This window comes from Brassica napus, chromosome C9, assembly GCF_020379485.1.
Source record: "Brassica napus cultivar Da-Ae chromosome C9, Da-Ae, whole genome shotgun sequence".
Classification (NCBI taxonomy): domain Eukaryota; kingdom Viridiplantae; phylum Streptophyta; class Magnoliopsida; order Brassicales; family Brassicaceae; genus Brassica; species Brassica napus.
Genome location: NC_063452.1, coordinates 36,500,966 through 36,521,025, shown reverse-complemented (window position 1 = coordinate 36,521,025; position 20,060 = coordinate 36,500,966). Strand labels below are relative to the sequence as shown.

Genomic DNA, 20,060 nt, shown 5'->3' with positions numbered 1-20,060 from the left:
GGCTAACGAGAAGGCTGTGAAGGAGAAAGAAATTCTTCGAGTGAAGTTCGAAGAGCTGGAGGGTAAGCTCAAATCCGCCAGTGCGGCGAAGAAAGAGCTTGCCCGAGAGAACACTCGTTTGGAGCAAGCGGCTGCGACCCTTGAGAAGGAGAAGACTGAGCTACTCGAAGAAAGGGACGCTGCAGTTGAGAAATTGATTGGAGAGAGACAACGCTTGAGAGACTCCCGGGGGCTTGAGGTTACTCATGAGAGGGAAAGGGTCGAAGCAGCTATGGTCGAGAAGGCATATCGCTGCTTTGGTCGCGTACGCGACCATTTTACTCGCTTGGACGCCTTTGGGAAAGCGAAGAACTTGTACGGTCAAGCCTCGGGGACGAAGAAGTGCCTCGAGATGATAAAGGCAAGTGGGATGGAGATCCCGCAAGAAATGATCGACGTCTTTGCCGAGCAGGAGAATCTCTATGAGGCGGAGGCTACGAAATTTTGCGTAGGTTCGCTGTCTGATAGCGACCTCACTCTTTCTCCGCTGGTTCTTCTTTCTCGTTTCGTCGAGGACAGGTTTAGAGCTCCGTTTGATCCCTATGGATCGAACGTAAATTTGATCAGACCAGGGACGGTTTCTCAGCTCATTACCTCACTCGAAATTACCGAGGAGCCATCGGAGGAGCCATTGGTTGATGTCACGTCGGTCCCTGCTGAGCACGTCGAGGTCCCGGAGGGAGGTGGTCTTGATGAACGTCGAGAGAGTGAGAACCTGGAGGAGGTCCCCGGAAAGGACAACCTTGAGACAGGCAACACTCCGGTTTGAGAGGAAGATACCGAGAACGTGGGCATCGAGGAACATGTCCTTGTCTCGGATTCTTCTTCTGAAGGACGAGAAGACGAAGAGGAGGAAGACGATAGAGTCGAGGAGACGTCGCCGTCGTATCCTGTCGAGGAAGAGACGACCAACGAAGTCGGGAATAGAGATGTTCCCCCGCCTCCTTCTGTGGCCTCTCTTGTCCCTGTTCCTACTCGGGTGGAAGACCCGACTGCTGCCGCTACTGAAGACCCAGTCGGTCCTTCTGCTCTTGGGACGCCAAAGGAGGACGGTCAAGATTCTGCGCCTTGACGCTTTCCCTGTGTTGTGTCTTCTTTGTACTTTTTGTGTTTGTGGTCTTGATAGACCATGTTGTTGTATCACTAGACGTACTTTCATTTTATCGGTAAGTCGCTGTTTTCAAGCAGACTTTAGATTTGTGGGTTGTTGTGTTCCTTATCTGTACTTGCAACTTGTCTAAGTAAATTTCAGTTATCTTAAGAGTCTCGCGATATATTCGCCTAGAAACAATAGATTCTTGACCTTTGGCTTTTGCAAATAGATAACGACACAACCCACTAAGGGACTTTGTTCAGCTCTTGTCGTGTTTCGATTGAGATAACGTCTAGATGCGTTTTTCTACTTTGAAAACAAGAAACTGAATCTAAGAGTGGAAGGTTCTTTCGTCCGTTTTCTCAAAGACAATCGAGTAAATGGGTAGCTAATCCGTTACGCGTTTAGTCGAGAAAAGGTTAAAGATTCACTCCGTTTGGTCGGTCAATGCTCTTTGGGCATAGGTGACTCGCGACCGTTGGGTCCTTAGGCTAAGTGTCTGATCAGGACATAGCTAGGAGATGGAACGTGAGTGTCCGCGTACCTCCTGCTGGAGGTATGGGAGCTGTTGGGTTCGACAATCGGTATTTACTCGATCGAAATCGAAACAAAGAACAAGATTATGACTTTGGTTTTGTTACAGCTGGACCGGTTAAGGCTGCCTATGTACCTCGGTTGAGGATCAAGCCATTTGTAGTTCGTTTTTCCCGAGTGAAAGTGGCCGTTAGAAGCGCATTTAATCGGTCGAGTAGAAGTGACCGCGGAGGTGCATCTACTTAGTTTTTTTTTTTATGTCTCTACGAGTAGAAGCGTCGTAGACGCATTGAGTTCCATGCTCTAGGCACTTCTTCTCCGTGTGACGTTTGAAGTCGGTAGACGCCTGGTTTCACAACTTTGATGATTTTGTAAGGTCCTTCCCACCGAGCTCCGAGTTTACCGGCGTTCAGCTCCTTAGTGTTCTTGAACACTTTGCGCATGACAAGGTCACTGAGTTCAAGGGGTCGGGCTCGGACCTTTTTGTTGAAGTAACTCTCTATCTGATGTTGATAGTTTTGGATTCGTAGTAGAGCTTGGTCCCGTCGTTCTTCAATTTCGTCGAGGGCATCTAGCAGCATCTCCTTGTTGAGTTCGACGTACTGGGGCATTTTCGAGCGTCGGAGGCTTGAAACGTTAACTTCTGCGAGAGCCATAGCCTCGGCACCGTATGTAAGAGAGAAAGGTGTCGATTTGGTCGACCCTCTTTGTGTTGTGCGGTGGCTCCATAGAACTCTGTCGAGTTCGTCGGCCCAATGACCCTTTTTCAGGTCTAAACGTTTCTTAATGCCGTCGATGATGAGCTTGTTGGAGGATTCCTCTTGGACGTTTCCCTGCGGGTAACGAGGGGTGGAAGGGCTAAATCGAATGTTCCATTTGCTGCAAAACTCCTTGAAGTTGCCTGACATGAACTGTGATCCATTATCAATAACGATTTCATACGGTATACTGTGGCGGCAGATAATGTTTTTCCAGACGAAACCACGAACTTCTTTGTCGGTGACTTGAGCGTAGGCTTCAGCTTCGATCCATTTGGTGAAGTAATCAGTGAGGACGAGAATGAAACGCCACTGGCGGGAGCAGGGAAGAGGTCCTATGATATCCATTGCCCATCGCATGAATGGGTACGGCGCGGTCGTCGTTCGTAACATTTCAGTTGGACAATGGATGCTTAGTGTGTGCCGTTGGCATTTGTCGCAACTTCTGGCGTAGGACTCGCAATTCGCATTCATCGTCGGCTAGAAGAAGCCTAGGCTTCTCACTATGATTGCTAATGATCGTCCGCCCGAATTGTTTCCTCCAGCGCCTTCGTGTGTTTCGGCCATAACCCTGACCGTTTCATCACTATGGATACATTTGAGGAGTACTTTACTCGCAGTCCATCGATGGAGTTCGTCGTCTAGGACGACATAATGGGCACTGCGTGTTTTTAGTCGGCGGACTGCCCATTTCTCGGTTGGAAGTTCTCCCTGTGAAAGATAGTCGATGAACTCAGTTCGCCAGTCAGGGCCGAATCCATCAGTATCGAGCGCGTCGGTTTCGGTGACTAGGGCAATGATGATGGTTTGGCCCGTCGAGATATCGATGCTCGGCTTCTCAATGCGGTGTATTGGAATGGTTCATTTAACTTGGTCCCGAAGCTTGCTTCCAAGGGTTGCAAGGGCGTCGGCTCAGACGTTTTCTCCTCTGGGAACTTGGACGAGTTCGAAGAATTCGAACTCTGCGGCTAAGCCCTGTACTATCTTGAGGTAGGCGTCCATCCGATCGTTGCGGGGGTCGTAATCGCCACTAAACTGACTGACGACTAACTGCGAGTCGCAGTAGGAGCTTAGGCGTTTGGCCTTGATAGCTTTTGCTAAGCGGAGTCCAGCGATCAAAGATTCGTATTCTGCTTCGTTGTTCGAGGCTGGAAAGCCGAAGCTAAAAGACTGTCTAATCAGTTCACCGGTCGGGGACTGTAATTGAACTCCGGCACCTGCGCCCTTGTTATTCGAAGATCCATCGACATGCAGGGTCCAGTTTGGGTTTGGGAGTGTGAGATCTTGCTCTAACTCCGGGGCCAATTCGACTAAGAAGTCTGCAAGAACCTGAGATTTCACCGCGGTTCTGTTCTTGTAAGTGATATCAAGCTCACCGAGTTCGATAGCCCACTTCGTTAGTCTTCCGGACCTGTTTGTATTTTGAAGTATTGTTCGGAGGGGCTGGTCGGTTAATACTTCCACCGAATGTCACTGAAAGTATGGGCGAAGCTTTCTCGCCGCTTCGACGACCGCCAGCGCCATCTTCTCCAGAGTTGGGTATTGCGTTTCCGGTCCGGTCATGCGCCTGCTTGTATAGAAGATTGGCTTTTGCTCACCACGGTCCTCTTTTATCAGAACGCTGCTGACTACTGCTTGTGACACTACGACGTAAAGAGATAGAACATCGCCGACATCTGGCTTGGGGAGAACGGGTGGTGTTGTCAAATAATGCTTGAGCTGAGTAAATGCCTCCTCGCATATCTCATCCCAGATAAACCTTTTGTTACCTCGCAGGAGATCGTAAAATGGAAAGCATTTGTCGGTGGATCTGGAGATGAACCGGTTGAGTGCAGCTATCCTACCCGTAAGTCGTTGAACTTCTCTACTGTTTTTTGGGCTTGGGAGGTTCAGGACCGCGGAGATCTGCTTCGGGTTGGCTTCGATTCGCCGCTGCGTGACTATGAACCCAAGGAACTCGCCTGAGGAAACCCCGAACATGCACTTTGCTGGGTTTAGTTTCATGTCGTATTTGTTGAGAGTTTCGAAGCAATCTTGCAAGTGACGGAGGTGATCAGCGGCGTGTAGCGACTTGACAAGCATATCATCGATGTATACTTCCATGGTGACGCCCAGCTTGTCTGTGAACATTTTGTTCACGAGCCGTTGGTAGGTTGCTCCTGCGTTCTTCAAGCCGAATGGCATGACCTTATAGCAGTAGGTTCCTCTATCCGTGATAAAGGCCATTTTTTTCGCGATCGCCAGGGTGCATCATGATTTGGCTGTACCCAGAGAAATCGTCCATGAAGGTGAGCATCTCGTTTCCAGCCGTGGACTCGACTAAACGGTCGATGTTGGGAAGAGGGTAGCTGTCCTTTGGGCAGGCTTAATTTAAGTCAGTGAAGTCGACGCAGACGCGCCACTTCCCGTTCTTCTTCTTAACAACTACTGGATTTGCTAACCACTCAGGGTAGCGCACCTTAGCAATTGAGCCAGCGCCGAGCAACCGGTCGATCTCTTTGTTTACAGCCTTTGACCTGTCGGAACCGAGCTTGCATCGCTTCTGCCGGATAGGCTTGAATGTCGGTTCGACGGTTAGTTCGTGAGTTGTTATAGCCGGATCAATTCCTTTCATGTCTGACATGGACCACGCGAATGTGGACACATTCGTCTTGAGAAAGTTGAGAACTGACCGCTGCATATCTTCAGACAGATACGCACCAATCCTTGCGGTCCGGCTTGGATCGGTATCGTCAATACGTAACTCGAGAACTTCGCCTTCCTGGGAGCAGACTTTATAGGTTGGAGGAGAAACAGAGTTAACCGATAGAGACGATCGTTGGAGTTTAACTGTGGCGACTAGGAGTTCCCTAGCGGCTTTTTGATCCCCTCGCAATGTTTTGATTTTTCCGTCTGTACCGGAGAACTTGACACACTGGTGATAAGTATATGGAATGGCCTGCATTGAGTGTATCCAGGGGGTTCCAAGTATAGCGTGGTAAGGGGCCTTCGTGCTTACAACGGCAAACTTGACAGTTCGAGTGACTCCACATGCGCGTACCGGAAGGCGGATTGTTCCTAGTATTGTTTCGAAGGATCCGTTGAAGCCGGTTAATGTTCTGGAGGACGGTTTTATGTCGTCGAGATCGACTCCCACCTTCTGCAGAGTTCCTCGGAAGATGAGGTCGACGGAGCTTCCTGTATCAATGAGGACCCTGGTGACGTCATACTCTCCAAAGCATAAGAAAAAGGATCCGTTGAAGCCGGTTTAAGATTTAATGTTTGAGGTTTAGAATTTAAATTTGAAATTATATATTTAAAGTGATTAAATTTTTAATTTAAATTTAAGATTAAAGCTATATTATGAAAATATTAAAATTTAGAAGTTTATGTTTAGGGGTTAGGGTTTAAAACCCCAATTAATCATATACTTAAAACTCTATTTCTGTTGTAAAAGAATGGGGAATTCTTCTGTGTTTTATTAATGAATCTTAAGGTTCCTTTATATAGGAATTACAAAGCATAAGAAAAAGGAAAGAGTACAAAATCTAATCCAACATGAAATAAGAAAACTACTAAAACATAGAAAAGGAAAACATCCATATCCTACGTCGGCTATGACTTGGCCGACTCTCTCTCCTCCATTGGCCGCGGCTGGGCCTTGTCTTGGTCTTGGTTATGGGCCATCCACTTAATGATTTATAACACACCCCCTTGGATGCTATAACCATATGGGTTTGTATCATGCACGATGTTGCCTCATTAAAACCTTTCTAGGAAAACCAAAAACCCAACGTGAGAAAAATTGAAACCATAGATAGGAAAAAGAGTACAACGCATGAAACTCCCCCTGATGAATGCATCACTGAAGATCCTTCAGTTGGCGCATTCCTATCTGATGAATAAGTTTCTTGAACGTTGAGGTTGGCAAAGACTTGGTGAAAAGATCGGCTGAATTATCACTTGACCGAACTTGAACCACTTGAACTTCTTTTGCCTTCTGCAGGTCGTGGGTGAAGAAGAATTTGGGTAAGATATGCTTCGTTCTATCTCCCTTGATGTATCCATCTTTGAGCTGAGCTATGCAAGCTGCATTGTCCTCATAGATGATCGTTGGCTTTTCTTGTCCCACGGCTAAACCACTCTCTACACGGACGTGGCCGGTCATGTTCCTCAACCACACAAGCTCATGGCTTGCTTCATACATTGCTATAATCTCGGCATGATTAGAGGATGTGGCCACTAAGGATTGTTTTGTGGACCGCCAACATACTGCAGCCCCACCATATATAAACACATATCCTGTTTGAGATCTAGCATTATGTGGATCAGATAAGTACCCAACATCTGCATATCCGACCAAACTCTCTCCTGGCCGGTCGGTATAGAACAATCCGAGATCTTTTGTTCCTTGCAGATATCTGAACAAGTGTTTTATTCCATTCCAGTGCCTTTGAGTTGGACAAGAGCTAAATCTAGATAATAGATTCACGGCAAAACAAATGTCTTGTCTAGTGTGGCTAGCCAAATACATTAAAGCTCCAATGGCACTTAAGTAAGGCACTTCCGGCCCGAGCACTTCCTCGTCCGGTTTCTTTGGTCCAAACGGATCCTTCTCTAGGTCTAAGGACCTCACGACCATAGGACTCGACAACGGATGAGCCTGGTCCATATTAAACTTCTTGAGTATCTTTTATGTATATGCCAACTGATGCACATGGATTCCATTGTGTACATACTCAAGTTGCAGTCCCAAACAGAACTTAGTTTTACCTAAGTCTTTCATTTCGAATTCTTTCTTTAGACATTCGACTGTTTGAGAAATCTCTCCAGAGGTTCCTATAATGTTCAGGTCGTCCACATAAACCGACATGATCACAAAGCCCTTGTTGTCGAATTTCTTTATAAAAATACATGGACTTATTGGATCGTTCTTATAACCCTCTTTCACTAGGTACTCTGATAATCTATTGTACCACATTCGACCTGATTGTTTCAAACCATATAAGGCTTTATTCAGCTTAATACAATGCTGTTCTCGAGAACCTTTCTTATCTTTGAGCTCAATACCCTCTGGAACTCTCATATAGATTTCATTATCCAGTGGACCGTACAGGTATGCAGTCACTACATCCATTAGGCGTAAATCAAGTTTTTCTTTTATGGCCAGACTGATTAGAAATTGTAATGTAGTTGCATTCACCACAGGGGAGTACGTCTCCTCATAATCTATTCTTGGTCTCTGTGAGAATCCTTGTGCAGCAAGCCGTGCTTTATATCTCACTACTTCTCCTTTCTCATTTTTTTTCCTCACAAAGACCCATTTGTATCCCACTGGTTTGACATCTCTTGGTGTCACGGTTATAGGGCCAAAAACGCCTCTTTTCTTTAATGATTCTAACTCCACGTTTATAACTTCTTTCCATTTGATCCAATCTGATCTTTGCATGCATTCATATATGGACGTGGGTTCTAGATCCTCATCTATTTCCATGATCTCAAGTGCTACTTTATATGCAAATATATCATGGACGTCGATATCTTTTCTGTTCTATTTTGTTCCAGACATTATATAAGTGATAGAGATCTCTTGATTATCCGGACCTAGCGTTCCATGAAGTTCAGCGCCCCAAACCTCATTATATGGAACGGCCGGTTCATTTGGTGTGGCCGGCCCACTCGGCTCGACCGTTCTGGTTGGCTTGGCCGGGCCATCAATGTCATGGACGGTTTCCTTAATGCTCTTGGGTCCGGCACCTCTCTTGGACTTCCGAGGCTGTTTATCTTTGGAACCAATAGGTCTACCACGTTTTAGACGTTGTTTAGACTCTGTAGCCACTTGATCTTGTCCCTTCTGGACATCTACTCTTATAGGTGCATTACAAGCCGGTATGTATGACTTTGTCACTCTATTCGGGTCAGCAAAAGAATCTGGCAATTGATTAGCTAGCATTTGAAGATGTATTATCTTTTGGACTTCCATATCACATTCTTTAGTCCGAGGATCTTGCCAAGATATTGATGGTCGAGATCATTCTATTACTTTGCTCAACCGGCTGTTATCTCCCCCTAAGGTCGGATATGTGGACTCATCAAAGTGTGAGTCTGCGTATCTGACCTTAAAAAATCACCGGTTGTTGGCTCAAGATACTTTATAATGGTTGGGGAGTCATATCCAACGTATATTCTCATCCTCCTTTGTGGTCCCATTTTAGTTCTCTGTGGTGGAGAAATTGGAACGTAAACGGCACATCCAAATGTTTTGATGTGGGACACGTCTGGCTCATGACCCGTGAGTAATCGGGATGGCGAATATCTATGCTCAATAGATGGCCTGATGCGAATCAGTTCTGCTGCATGTAATACTGCATGTCCCAGCGCTGATACCGGGAGTAATGGTCAGGCTATCAGCTATATGCGTTTAATAAAAGATTCGGCCAAGCCGTTCTGTGTATGTACATGTGCCACGGAGTGTTCCACACTTACCCCCATGGACATACAGTACTCATTAAACGCGTGGGACGTGAACTCACCAGCATTGTCTAGACGTATAGTCTTTAAAGGAAAATCTGGAAAATGTGCTCTCAGTCTTATGATCTGAGCAAGCAGGAGTGCAAATGCCAAATTTCGTGTGGATAGTAGGCAAACATGCGACCATCTGGTCGATGCATCAATCAGGACCATGAAATACAAAAACATCCCACTAGGTGGGTGTATTGGTCCACATATATCTCCCTGAATCCTTTCCAGAAAATTTATGATTTCCTTATTCACTTTGGCTGGTGAAGGCCTAGTTATGAGTTTCCCTTGTGCACATGCTGCACATGTGAGATTATTTGGGACAACTCCTTTGAATGTGTGCCCTTGTGAATTCATTATCAGTTTTCGCATCATACTAGTACCGGGATGGCCAAGCCGGTGATGCCATAGAGTGAAATTGTCGCAGGCGTTAGCCTCGATAATACTGATCTTTGCATAGTATAGACCAGTAGCTATTGCGGGTACAGTCTCTAGGACCGTCCTATTGCCTTTGGTGATCGAAAATATGTTAAGGAATTCTTTATTTCCTTCTTCCCATGTTTCAAGGTGGAAACCGTTCAATCTTATATCCTTGAAACTCAATAGGTTCCTTTTAGAGCTGGGGGAATATAAGGCATTTTTAATCTCTAGACGAGTGCCTTTAGGCATCAATATATAAGCCTGGTCGTGACCCTCAACCAGGCCGGCCACACCCGCAATAGTGTGTATGTTTGCACTTTGCATTATGAGATTGACGAAGTATCTTTTGTCTCTAAGAATTGTGTGACTTGAGCCACTATCCACCACGAGTATACTCATCTCATTCATTCTATATAAGAAGATTTTATAATCTCAGAGACTTTATAAAATTTTAAAGTTTTCATATTATAAATTCAAACAATAAAAATAAAAACACCAAAGCAATCATAGAACAATCAAATAAAAGTCGAATTAGTCTTTAAGACAATCTGATGTCTAATGATCCATTAGATCATCCGTTTCATGGTCGAAATCATCATCAGAATCATACCCATTGTCGTGAACCATATGAGCTTCTGGGTTCTTGTTCTTAAGACTCTCTTGATAGAGTTCACATAGATGTTTAGGGGTTCTGCAGTTCTTGGCCCAATGGTTACTCATCCCACACCTGTGACAAACGGATTTGGTCGAGTAAGACGGCTTGGATATACCGCCTCGACCGCGGCCAAAATTGGCTCTTCCACGGCCATAGCTGGAACCACGACCACAGTTATTGTGGTTTCCATATCCACGGCCATATGAGTAATTGTCACGTCCACCACGTCCCTTGTACCCACCACGGCCTCTGCCGTGTGTTCTTCTCTCATTATAGATGTGGTTGCTTTCTTTGGGATCTTTCTTTTCATGTTCAGCTTTGTGAGCTTCTGGTAATGGTGCTGAACCTGGAGGTCTCATCTCACTGTTCTTCATCAGGAGTTCATTATTAGCCTCGGCCAGAAGTAGGCACGAGATCAGATCAGTATATGTGGCGAATCCTCTCTCTCTATATTGCTGCTGCAGCAACACATTCGTTGAATGTAACGTAGAGAAGGTCTTATCAAGTAACTCTTTCTCGGTTACTTCTTCACCACACAGTCTCATCATTGAAACTATTTTGAACAATACCGAATTGTATTCATCCATGGACTTATAGTCCATGAATCTGAGATTCTTCCACTCATATCTAGCCTTTGGAAGTAGCACTGTTTTCTGGTGATCATATCTACGCTGTAAAGCGGTCCAAAGGTTTAGTGGATTTTCCATTGTCAGGTACTGATCCTTTAAACCTTCAATGAGGTAATGGCGTATAATACTAATCGCCATGTATCTGTTTTTATCATTCTCATTGTTTCCCTCGATGATAGTATCACTGAGTCCCTTTGACCTCAGGTTGATCTTTGTATCTAGCGCCCACTGTAAATAGTTATCTCCAGAGAGATTAAGGGCTGCATAGTCTAAATTTGAGATTTTAGACATCTGGATCACATTGTCATTTAAAATTCTGATTCACAATGTGATCATTCGACCATAAGACATTCAAAAGAAATCGGCTACAATCATGCCTTATGCGGCCACGTAATCAAACAATAGGATCGGCTATATGAAATCTACTTGACCATGGTGCGAACAATTCTAATTTATGATTCTACATGTGACAGAGAGATTAAGGCCACACGGCCATATACTTTTATCAATGTAATCAAATTCGAATTCGTATGTTCTATATGCTGGTCGATTTAAACAAGACGAATGCAATTCAATTCAGATTTAGATGTAATGCAAACAATCTTAGCAATTTGATTTCTATTGGATTCAAATTATAAATTTAGGGTTTCAATTTAAATAATACAGGCTGCCGGTTTAATCAATATGATTTCAAGGCCTTTAGAGTTTAAATTCGATTAAGATTATTCAATCAATCTATCAATCCTAAAACCTCAGATCATCAAACACTCAATCAAGAACAATTAAAATCGGATTCATTCTTTTAGGTTTAGGGTTTTGATTCCAGAATTAGGGTTTCTTAAATTCAGATCAGAAACAATCAATAACATCAATCAATATGTTCTAAGGAATCGATTTCTATATCTAGTTATGAGATTGTCGATTTTAGATTTATATGTTTTAGGGTTTTGATCAAGAACATGGGATTCCATAATAATGGATTTGGGGGTTTTAGGTTTGATCATTATGTTCTCAGATTTAGTATGTACCTTTGTTTTGTAGGTCTGAACCGGACCACCAAAGATCAGAGACGAGCTGAGACGGACGGACGCGGGACGGCTCCTATCGGGTCGCGGTGCCGAGGACGATCGCTAGCTGTTGCTTGTCGCGGATGGGGTTGCGTCTAGACGGGATCGTGATCTAAGCTGGACGCAAGCTGAGCTGAGGATGAGGACGTTGGACACGAACAGGGAACGTCTGAAGCTGAGCTTGATCGGAGTTGAGACGAGACAGAGGTCGTCTAGGATCATCGCCGCTGGCTTAGGGTTTTAGGATTTATAGGTTTCGATTTTTGTCTCAGGGTTTTGGAGTCTATCGTGCTGATAACGTGTTGTAAAAGAATGGGGAATTCTTCTGTGTTTTATTAATGAATCATAAGGTTCCTTTATATAAGAATTACAAAATATAAGAAAAAGGAAAGAGTACAAAACTCAATCCAACAGGAAATATGAATACTACGAAAACATAGAAAAGGAAAACATCCATATCCTAAGTCGGCTAGGACTTGGCCGACCCTCTCTCCTCCATTAGCCGCGGCTGTACCTTGTCTTGGTATTGGTTATGGGGCATTCACTTAATGATTTATAACAATTTTTTATTATTTGATTTCAAATCTTAAATTTAATCTAAAAGTAATATAAATGATAATTTTTAAACATGACCTTCATAATATATATTCCAATAAGAATAATAAATATAACTTACTCTAATAAAACACAATTAAATTATAAAATTGCATATACTTTTCCATTAAAATTTTAAAACATACAAAAGTCAATACAAATTCAATATATAGTTACGTTTTGTTATTTGAATTGTAAGTAGTTTGTTGACAGGTCATTGCCACAATAATATTGCATATAAAAAGAACAAGTTTTACATAAGATCATCCAAACACTAAACTAACATCATAGACAATCGAGAAAAATGAGAAAATGGTTGCTTGGTCCCTTCAAGAGTTGTGGCTCTTCTTGGTATCCACAATCTTTTCCTCAGGCATCGTTGCTGAGAAAAGGTACAGAAACAGACAGTTCAAGACATTCTTCTCGATTAGTGATCAAAGTTCCACTTAAGAAATTTTCAATCTAAGTAGCCAAAACTGGGTACACAAGCTTCACGAAAACAGAAAATCAACGAACCTGATGTTCAAGCATAAACCATCCTTCACAAGCTTCCTGATGTTCTGGCCTGTAGTTTTTTTTCAAAAACAAAGCAACATCCTTTTTTAGAAAATGAGAGATTAATATCTATTCAATAAGCAAGACAGTAATAAAAAAAATCTTCAGATTAACAGACCTTCCATTCACTAATCTAATGATTCGTAAACACTATCTCCACCAAATCACAGCTCTACAAAGTTAAGAACAAGTACGAGCTTTACATTTGCAGATCGGGAAAGGACAAAAACATAGTCCTCGTCCTCAGATCAGAGGATTTACTGCCGCCGCCTTCGACGCTGCTCTGCCTTGTCACTGCCGCCTTCAAGCTCACGACAACAAACTCTGCTCACGACCCACCTTCCTGTACCAAAATCAAAACAAAATCACCACATACGCCACAAACCAAAACTGCAAGTTTAAGAACTTAGCTTCTATACATGAAACCTTCATTTAGTTCCATGAAAATCTGCAAGTTTAGTTAGTAAGTTCTCTGTGAATGGCTAACCTTTGAACGTTTTGCTAAGGACGAGAGTATTCCGTCTTTCTCTGCTATGTAGCAGGACTCATCACCACTCGCATAACTCATCACCAGGCTGATCATATTTCACAAAATTTGTTAAAACTCAATTATCATTATGAAAGCTCCAACCACCCAAGTGCTAGAAACTAAACCAGCTGATAAAGTGATATACATGTTTTATACCTTGGGTGGGTTCATGACGAGACTGGCCAGAATCTGACCAGAGATGTTGGAGCAAAGTGATGATATCCAGAACTCAATGAAACTCTCCTCTGCACATGCCAAGTTCGTGTAAAAATATTTGATATCTATCACAAAGCTTCACAGAAGCCACTTTGTATATCTGTTCAAAGTTTGAAGCTTTATGAAATTCATTAACTTTAGTTGAGATCTAAGTATTCGTCAGTAACAACCATCCTCTTCAACCTTATTTCTTCAAACTAAGTGTAAGACTCAGACATCGGCGACCTCTAGAAGAAAAAGAAGAAGCGAGAGAAGGCAAAGGTGATGGTGGTGAAGAGCGACGGAGGAAGGCGGAAGAGCCAATTTGCCGTAATGGAATGAGAGAGGCGGATAGGTTGGTTTCCGGTATGGCGATTCAGAATCGAGTGAACGGCGGTAGAGATACGATTCGGAGGAAGCATCCCGGAGGCAGCCACACACCTCTATCTATAATCTCCGCCATCTTTCCAGCTCCGATGAGCCCTACCTTGAAGCTCTCAGCGGAAACTGGAATTGTCTCCATCACAAAACGATGGATTGTTTAGGTTCTATTGATAAATCTCACTAGATCCAGTGGATTAAGTTTGAAGAAGATGGAGAAGAAGATGGATAGATTTTTTTTTTGTTTAAACGAAGATAAGATAGATTGAAGTGAATAAAAAAAAATCTTTGTTAGAGAAGAGAGGGAATAATGAGTTATTTTTCTGAGTGTTGGCGGGCAAAAATAATTTTTTCGCACAAAAATGTTACCGTGAGCGAATTTTGTTTCCGTGTTTAATAAAATTTTGTTCTGGCGTTAATTTAATGCTACGATAGAGTTGATGTCTAAATCTACTTGATGAATTTGTGCTACCGCGAACTGCTACCAATACTCATATTTCTTGTAGTGTTCTATTGTTACCATTAGAATATTCTATTGTTACGATGTGATTTTTGTAAATATTGTATTCTCCACACTTTGTGGAACTGTATAGCTTATTTAAAGCTTGTAATCGTAATGTAAACATTGAGAGAAATCAGTTTACTTTCAGTCCCACCATACATATTTGTAGATCTGTTGGTGGTAATGTTCTATAAAAATCGCAGCAATTCTTAGATAGTGAAATTTCAGTGCTGTCGGATGTTAGTCAATGCATGTAGATTTTTGATACCTTATCTTCATAGTTTATTATCTAGAAAATAACTGTCGTCGTTGTAGTGTTAGATACCATATGCAATGGTAGTTACAATTTTGCAAACAGTTCATGATCGCATCTCCTTTGATGATTGTTCTTACAAAAATTTCTAAAGAAGGATGTATATGCAATCCAGCTCAAGAAAGAAATTACAACTTTTTATTAAAATTTGGCAGTGGGTGTCTTATCGAAAGGAGTTTTATCTTTTGAACAAACAAGAGTTAACGACTACATTTTGAAAAAATGCCTTCTAGGGGTTTTAGTATCAAAGGCACAAATCAGGATGTCTTGTAGTACTTTATGCTACTGTGTGATTTTAATTTTGGAACATTTTTCCAGATCAAGATCAAATGAAAATCATCTTGAGATAGATATAGGATGAACGTTCTCATCGGCGTGGGTTGGATTGAAAGTTATGGTTGGATTGAAAGTTATGTGTACTAGAAAGGTCAGCGTCAAAAGAGTTCACAAGAGAGTGCAGATGCATCATCGGAACTAAATCTGGAATTTGACATTAATGATATGTACAATGATGATTGGTGATATATCATGGTTATGTATCATGGTTTGTACCTGTTTTCAACCATGATATAAATCCTTTTCTAGAGTCTTTTACATGCGTATGGAATTGTTTTAGAGTCTTTTCAGGTTTAGGTGCTTATTGGATGTATTTGGAGGTTTTGAATCATTTTGGAGTTTTGAGGAAAGCTCTCCCAAAAATTTTAAGTCGGAGTCTATCCATGCAAGAAGTGTCAATTGATACCCATTAAAAATGTTGATCGACACCCCTTCTATCCGCGAGTTTAATGATGATTTAAGGAAATTACAATTTTGCCCAGGGATCCAGAAATTGCATAACAAGTCTCTGGTCGAGTATTAGACTATATGATTATGTCTGAGCAATTCTATTGTTAGATTTAAGGTTCTTCAAGGGTCACATAATGGTTTTCTTAATGGATAACTTTGTCAGGGAAAACAATTGGCTCTTCATCTAGTTGATCTTAATGCTAAGTTTAGGATTGATCACCTTAAACATAGATTTTAGGATAATTGTCATAAGCGATAACATGGTCAATTACCTGAATTAAACTTAAATGAGCTGAATAACTAGACGCAACGAGAGTTGGTCTAGATGTTTAGTGAACATATCCAACCTTTATGTTAAAGCTTGTTTAAAATTAGTATCGATCGACACTGAGACAAAAATATCCTTAATAACAAGGAGGCAAATAGCTAACTAGCCGAAGTTGCTCATGCCTCACCACCTCGACACGAGAAGGTAATTAATGTGATATAAGGCAGCTCAGACGTAAGCGGCATCACCATGCGGCTGCTAAAGAGAGCACTCAGAATACCGTAAATGGCCAAGAAACAGAGAATCGAAAGCGCCTGATCCTGGAAACCGACGAAATAAGTTTCACAACCAAGGTGCAGGAGAAGATCCTGCCTCCGCATCATGACACCTGGTTATTTCTCTCTCGATGGTGAATTGTTTGGTGAAGAGGATACCGGTGTACAATGGGAGCTACACTAATATTATTTTACTGGCTGCCTAAAACGATATATGACTATAAGAAATTCCCTGATTTGAAAAGTCACTCCACTAATAGGATTCAGTGGCGACGTCAAGCAAACGGCATGAGAGGTCATGCTTCCTGTTTACACAGAAGGAGTAAACATGTAAATAAAATTTGTGGTAATCGATTGCAACTTGTCCTACAACATGATACTGGAATGTCTTTGGATCCATGATATGGGAGCAGTCGTATTCACTCTCCAATAAACAGTCAAATTTTCCACTCACTGGGCATCAAGGAGATCAAAAGGGGACCAATAAAACTCCCGTTCCTACTATCAAACAACCCTCAAGGGTAAGACCAAAGTCTTATAGCAATCACAGCATAAACCCCTGATCCCACATACAGAGAAGCCGAGAGGTTGAAGAACTCGATGAGGGGCCAATGGTAAAAGTTGTTTCCAGAAAAAATCTCAAAATAGGCTCCAAGCTTCCAACAAGTCTAAGCCAGAGATTAAAAGACTTTCTCCTGTCTAACTTATATTGCTTAACCTGGTCCCATGTAGCCATGCAGAAATAAACCCGAAAATCATCATGCATGAAATACAGGTCGATTGATATACCATGAATTTTACCACATTAAGACAATGGTATATGTCCTTTATTGAGTTTAATATATGTGTTTGGAGTTTGTTTTAGAGTATTTTAAGGTTCATGTGCATTTTGGAGAACTTTGGTGATTTTGGAGTTATTTGAGGTGCAGAACTGCATAGACGCGTCAGAAGTATAGCTATGGATGGAGACCTTCCCACGGTGCGATTGAGCCCATATTTTGATAAGAGATAGATCTTTGAGTTAGTTTTCCGATGCCACCGAGATCCATCTGACGGTTAGATTTAAAGGAATGCTTGTTCTACCGAATAGTGGTACGTCTGACTCGCGAGAGGAAGTTGTCAAAGATATGAAGGAGTGTCGATCGACAATAAGACCTTGGTGTCGCTCGACACAGATTCCAGAAGACAGGCCGAGTATATTTCAAGACCGACTTAGGCCCCTAAGTCACAACAAATTAAAAAATAATTCCCTTGGCCGACTCTAAACCATATTTATGTGGTTTCTAAGACATTGTTGACGGGTACACTTTGTTTTATTCTTAGTTTTAGGGTTGGAGAGTGATATCACTCAAATTACCCTAAAGAGTGAATTTACTCTCTCAAATAAGAGGTTCAATTAGAGTACTTAGTGATCGAATCCACAAGAAGCTAGTGAACCTAATAAATCTAATGGGATTTGTTAAGTAGGATGGTTTAATGATTAAAATGTAAATTTGCAGTTTTGTTGAGCAAGTAATTGCTCGATTGATTGGTTGAGGTTTTGGTGCTTAAAACAAAATAGCTAGACTTAGGGTTTTTATTCAGGAAACTTGGAATTATAATCCTACAGATGCCTAATGAGTTGCATGCAAGATAATGTAGAGCTCAACTACTAAATAACAAGTCAATCAGCTCTCGTGTTTCTGGACTTGTCTATTAACTAGATCTAATGACCCAAACAAGAGTGTTCAATCAACAGAAAGTGTCGATCGATTATCCTATAGGGATATCGATCGATACACCTTTCACTCTGTCGATTGATTATCCAATTTGGATATCGATCGACGCGCTTCTAGTTAAGCTTTATGCGCGGGTTGAATGATGCTCACTAAGCTCACTAGATCAGCTCTCGCCTTACTATAGCAAGAATCTTAGCTCAATTAGAATGGTTTCAAGATGAGAATGAAGCTATCGGTTTTATCTAACAATCTTAGGGAAAGTTCTACGTAGCTAATCTAGAATCAGACATTAATGACAATCCTAATGATTATTATCACAACTCAGCAATCTATAGTTGGGGATAATCCCTCATAACCTATTTAAACCCTAAAATCTATCAATGGAACTACTCAAACATGGCCAAGCAATTCATAACAACAATTAGGTAAGAAAACTTCATTAGAATAGTAAATAGATATCAATGGAGTTCCAATCACAAATATAACTTTGGATCTTCTCTCCAATCTATCAACATCCTAAAAACCTTTTGCTGATAATAGTAAAACTAGAAAAAACAAGAAAGCACACTTTGCCTCTAACATGGTGGCAAAGCTATATAATTAGGCTAAAACTCGTCAGGGGTAATCTTGTAAATTGGTGAAGACTTAGGCTTCAAGTCGGTTGTGACCAAACGGGCTTTTTGCGCGCTTCACTGTCGATTGATGTTCTGATGTGAACATCGATCGATATTCGTTCCTCAATATCGATCGATGGTCGAGCTCGATGGTCATCTCGGGTGCTTGCTCCAAATATCTCCAAAATGCTCCAAAAGCATCACTTATCTCCAAATCACTCCTAATCTTACAAATATAATAAATAGAGTCTATAATATAATAATTAGCAATAAAAACACCTATAAACCATGGGTGAAAGTGAGTCAAATCCATGGTCTATAAACTCCCCCAGACTTACCATTTTGCTTGTCCTCAAGCAAAACAAACAGGCAGTATCTCTGAGAGAATTTTAAAAACAGCAGGGACTTACACAATTTTAAACTTAGAATCATCATCTCTACAATATTGCAATCCACATCTAAGAAGTCCTAATCAAAAAGCTCATTATACCATATCCTAGCTTAGAAACCAAATTCACCTAGCTAACAACTTAGCAAATCTTGTCTGACATTTCCCTCTACCAACCTCATTTTTTAGCATAAATAAAAGTGCAGGCTTTACCTTGGGAGTATCGATCACAGGATGCAAAGATTTTTAAACAAGTATCTGGAGCTGCAGGTAAACATTAGTTTTTATCCTCTCTCTCTACTAATTTTCTCTCTTAGTCAAAGCCTGCTTATATTTGCAAGATCATTGACCAAGATTTGACAGGCTTCCATGAATCAAGCCTTAATGGTGGTTGCCACCAAGTCCTGTTCACTTCAGTTTGACATATATCCTAGGATTATTTATGAAGCAAGCCTTTAATGGTTGTAGCCACCAAGTCATGTTCTAATCCTTTACCTATAGAATTCTTATGAAGCAAGCCTTAATGGTTGTAGCCACCAAGTCCTGTCTGAATCACTTCCTAATAAATCTCTAATAGATATGTATATATATATATGATTTTTTTTTATCATCTATATTTCGAAAATAGAGAGAGAGGGTGATAAATCTATCTACACAAGGTTTTACCTTCCAGACTTGTTTGAAGAATCTGATCCCATGTATATCAAGCCCCAAGACAAGCAGTTGTGTCAAGTTTTAGTGTTGGAGGTCAGCTTTGGTTCCTTCAAACAATCTCAGCAAGTGTAACATAGTTGACAGGTTGATCCACTTTAGTATCTTTACTACTATCTGCAATCAGTAAGTCTAGAATGGTGCTAAAGAGTGGTTAGATAACCAGCAAAAAACTAATAAGTTCATTATCCCCTTCTTGACTCAATAAAAAATTTATGTTTGAAAATATTTGTTTAAAATTCATGAATAACCTAATATCAGTAAACCTCCCCCCCTCCCCCCAAACTTAAACTACATTGTCCCCAGTGTAAACTTAGTCGGAATTATGGTGGTAACTAAATCAAAAGTGCTTAATGTAACAAGTTAGAACGATATACCAGACCAGAATTATTGTCGACCGATGTATGGATGTTGATATCGGCCGCGGCAGGTTCAGCTCTGTCGGTTGATGTCGACAGTGTCTCGTCGGACGATACTCACGGAAATCGTCTACTCAGATCTCTCTTTTTCTATATATATATATATATATATATATATA

General features: G+C 41.6%; 2 protein-coding genes and 1 long non-coding RNA gene across 4 annotated transcripts; all 3 read right to left on the bottom strand.

The window, feature by feature from the left end:
* Positions 1 to 4,789: 4,789 nt before the first annotated feature.
* On the bottom strand, positions 4,790 to 7,075 carry LOC125592638. The gene is made up of 2 exons (XM_048767963.1): positions 6,936 to 7,075; positions 4,790 to 5,618 (listed from the first exon to the last, which is right to left on the bottom strand). Exons 1-2 carry the CDS (start codon positions 7,073 to 7,075, stop codon positions 4,790 to 4,792), a joined length of 969 nt encoding a protein of 322 aa, XP_048623920.1.
* A 2,822-nt stretch (positions 7,076 to 9,897) lies between these two features.
* On the bottom strand, positions 9,898 to 10,764 carry LOC106383254. The gene is made up of 2 exons (XM_013823377.1): positions 10,567 to 10,764; positions 9,898 to 10,389 (listed from the first exon to the last, which is right to left on the bottom strand). The coding sequence occupies exons 1-2, from the start codon at positions 10,762 to 10,764 to the stop codon at positions 9,898 to 9,900; spliced, it is 690 nt and encodes a 229-aa protein (XP_013678831.1).
* Positions 10,765 to 12,455: 1,691 nt separating this feature from the next.
* Positions 12,456 to 14,319, bottom strand: LOC106383104. 2 transcript variants are annotated; one of them, XR_001276995.3, is made up of 5 exons: positions 13,528 to 14,319; positions 13,330 to 13,417; positions 12,961 to 13,185; positions 12,804 to 12,852; positions 12,456 to 12,669 (listed from the first exon to the last, which is right to left on the bottom strand). It is a non-coding gene; the product is annotated as an uncharacterized LOC106383104 (long non-coding RNA). The 2 variants fall into 2 exon arrangements; XR_001276994.3 differs by having other exon boundaries at positions 13,046 to 13,185; positions 13,528 to 14,301.
* Between the last annotated feature and the right edge of the window lie 5,741 nt (positions 14,320 to 20,060).

What these genes read in the sequence shown, in the direction of transcription:
- LOC125592638 (XM_048767963.1), bottom strand. Translation starts at nt 7,075, where the DNA reads ATGGACCAGGCTCATCCGTTGTCGAGTCCTATGGTCGTGAGGTCCTTA. An exon ending in AGTGCCATTGGAGCTTTAAT is followed by an intron (nt 5,619 to 6,935) that starts GTATTTGGCTAG and finishes TGACGTCACCAG; the next exon opens with GGTCCTCATTGATACAGGAA.
- LOC106383254 (XM_013823377.1), bottom strand. Translation starts at nt 10,764, where the DNA reads ATGGCGATTAGTATTATACGCCATTACCTCATTGAAGGTTTAAAGGAT. An exon ending in CCATGGATGAATACAATTCG is followed by an intron (nt 10,390 to 10,566) that starts GTATTGTTCAAA and finishes CTTCTGGCCGAG; the next exon opens with GCTAATAATGAACTCCTGAT.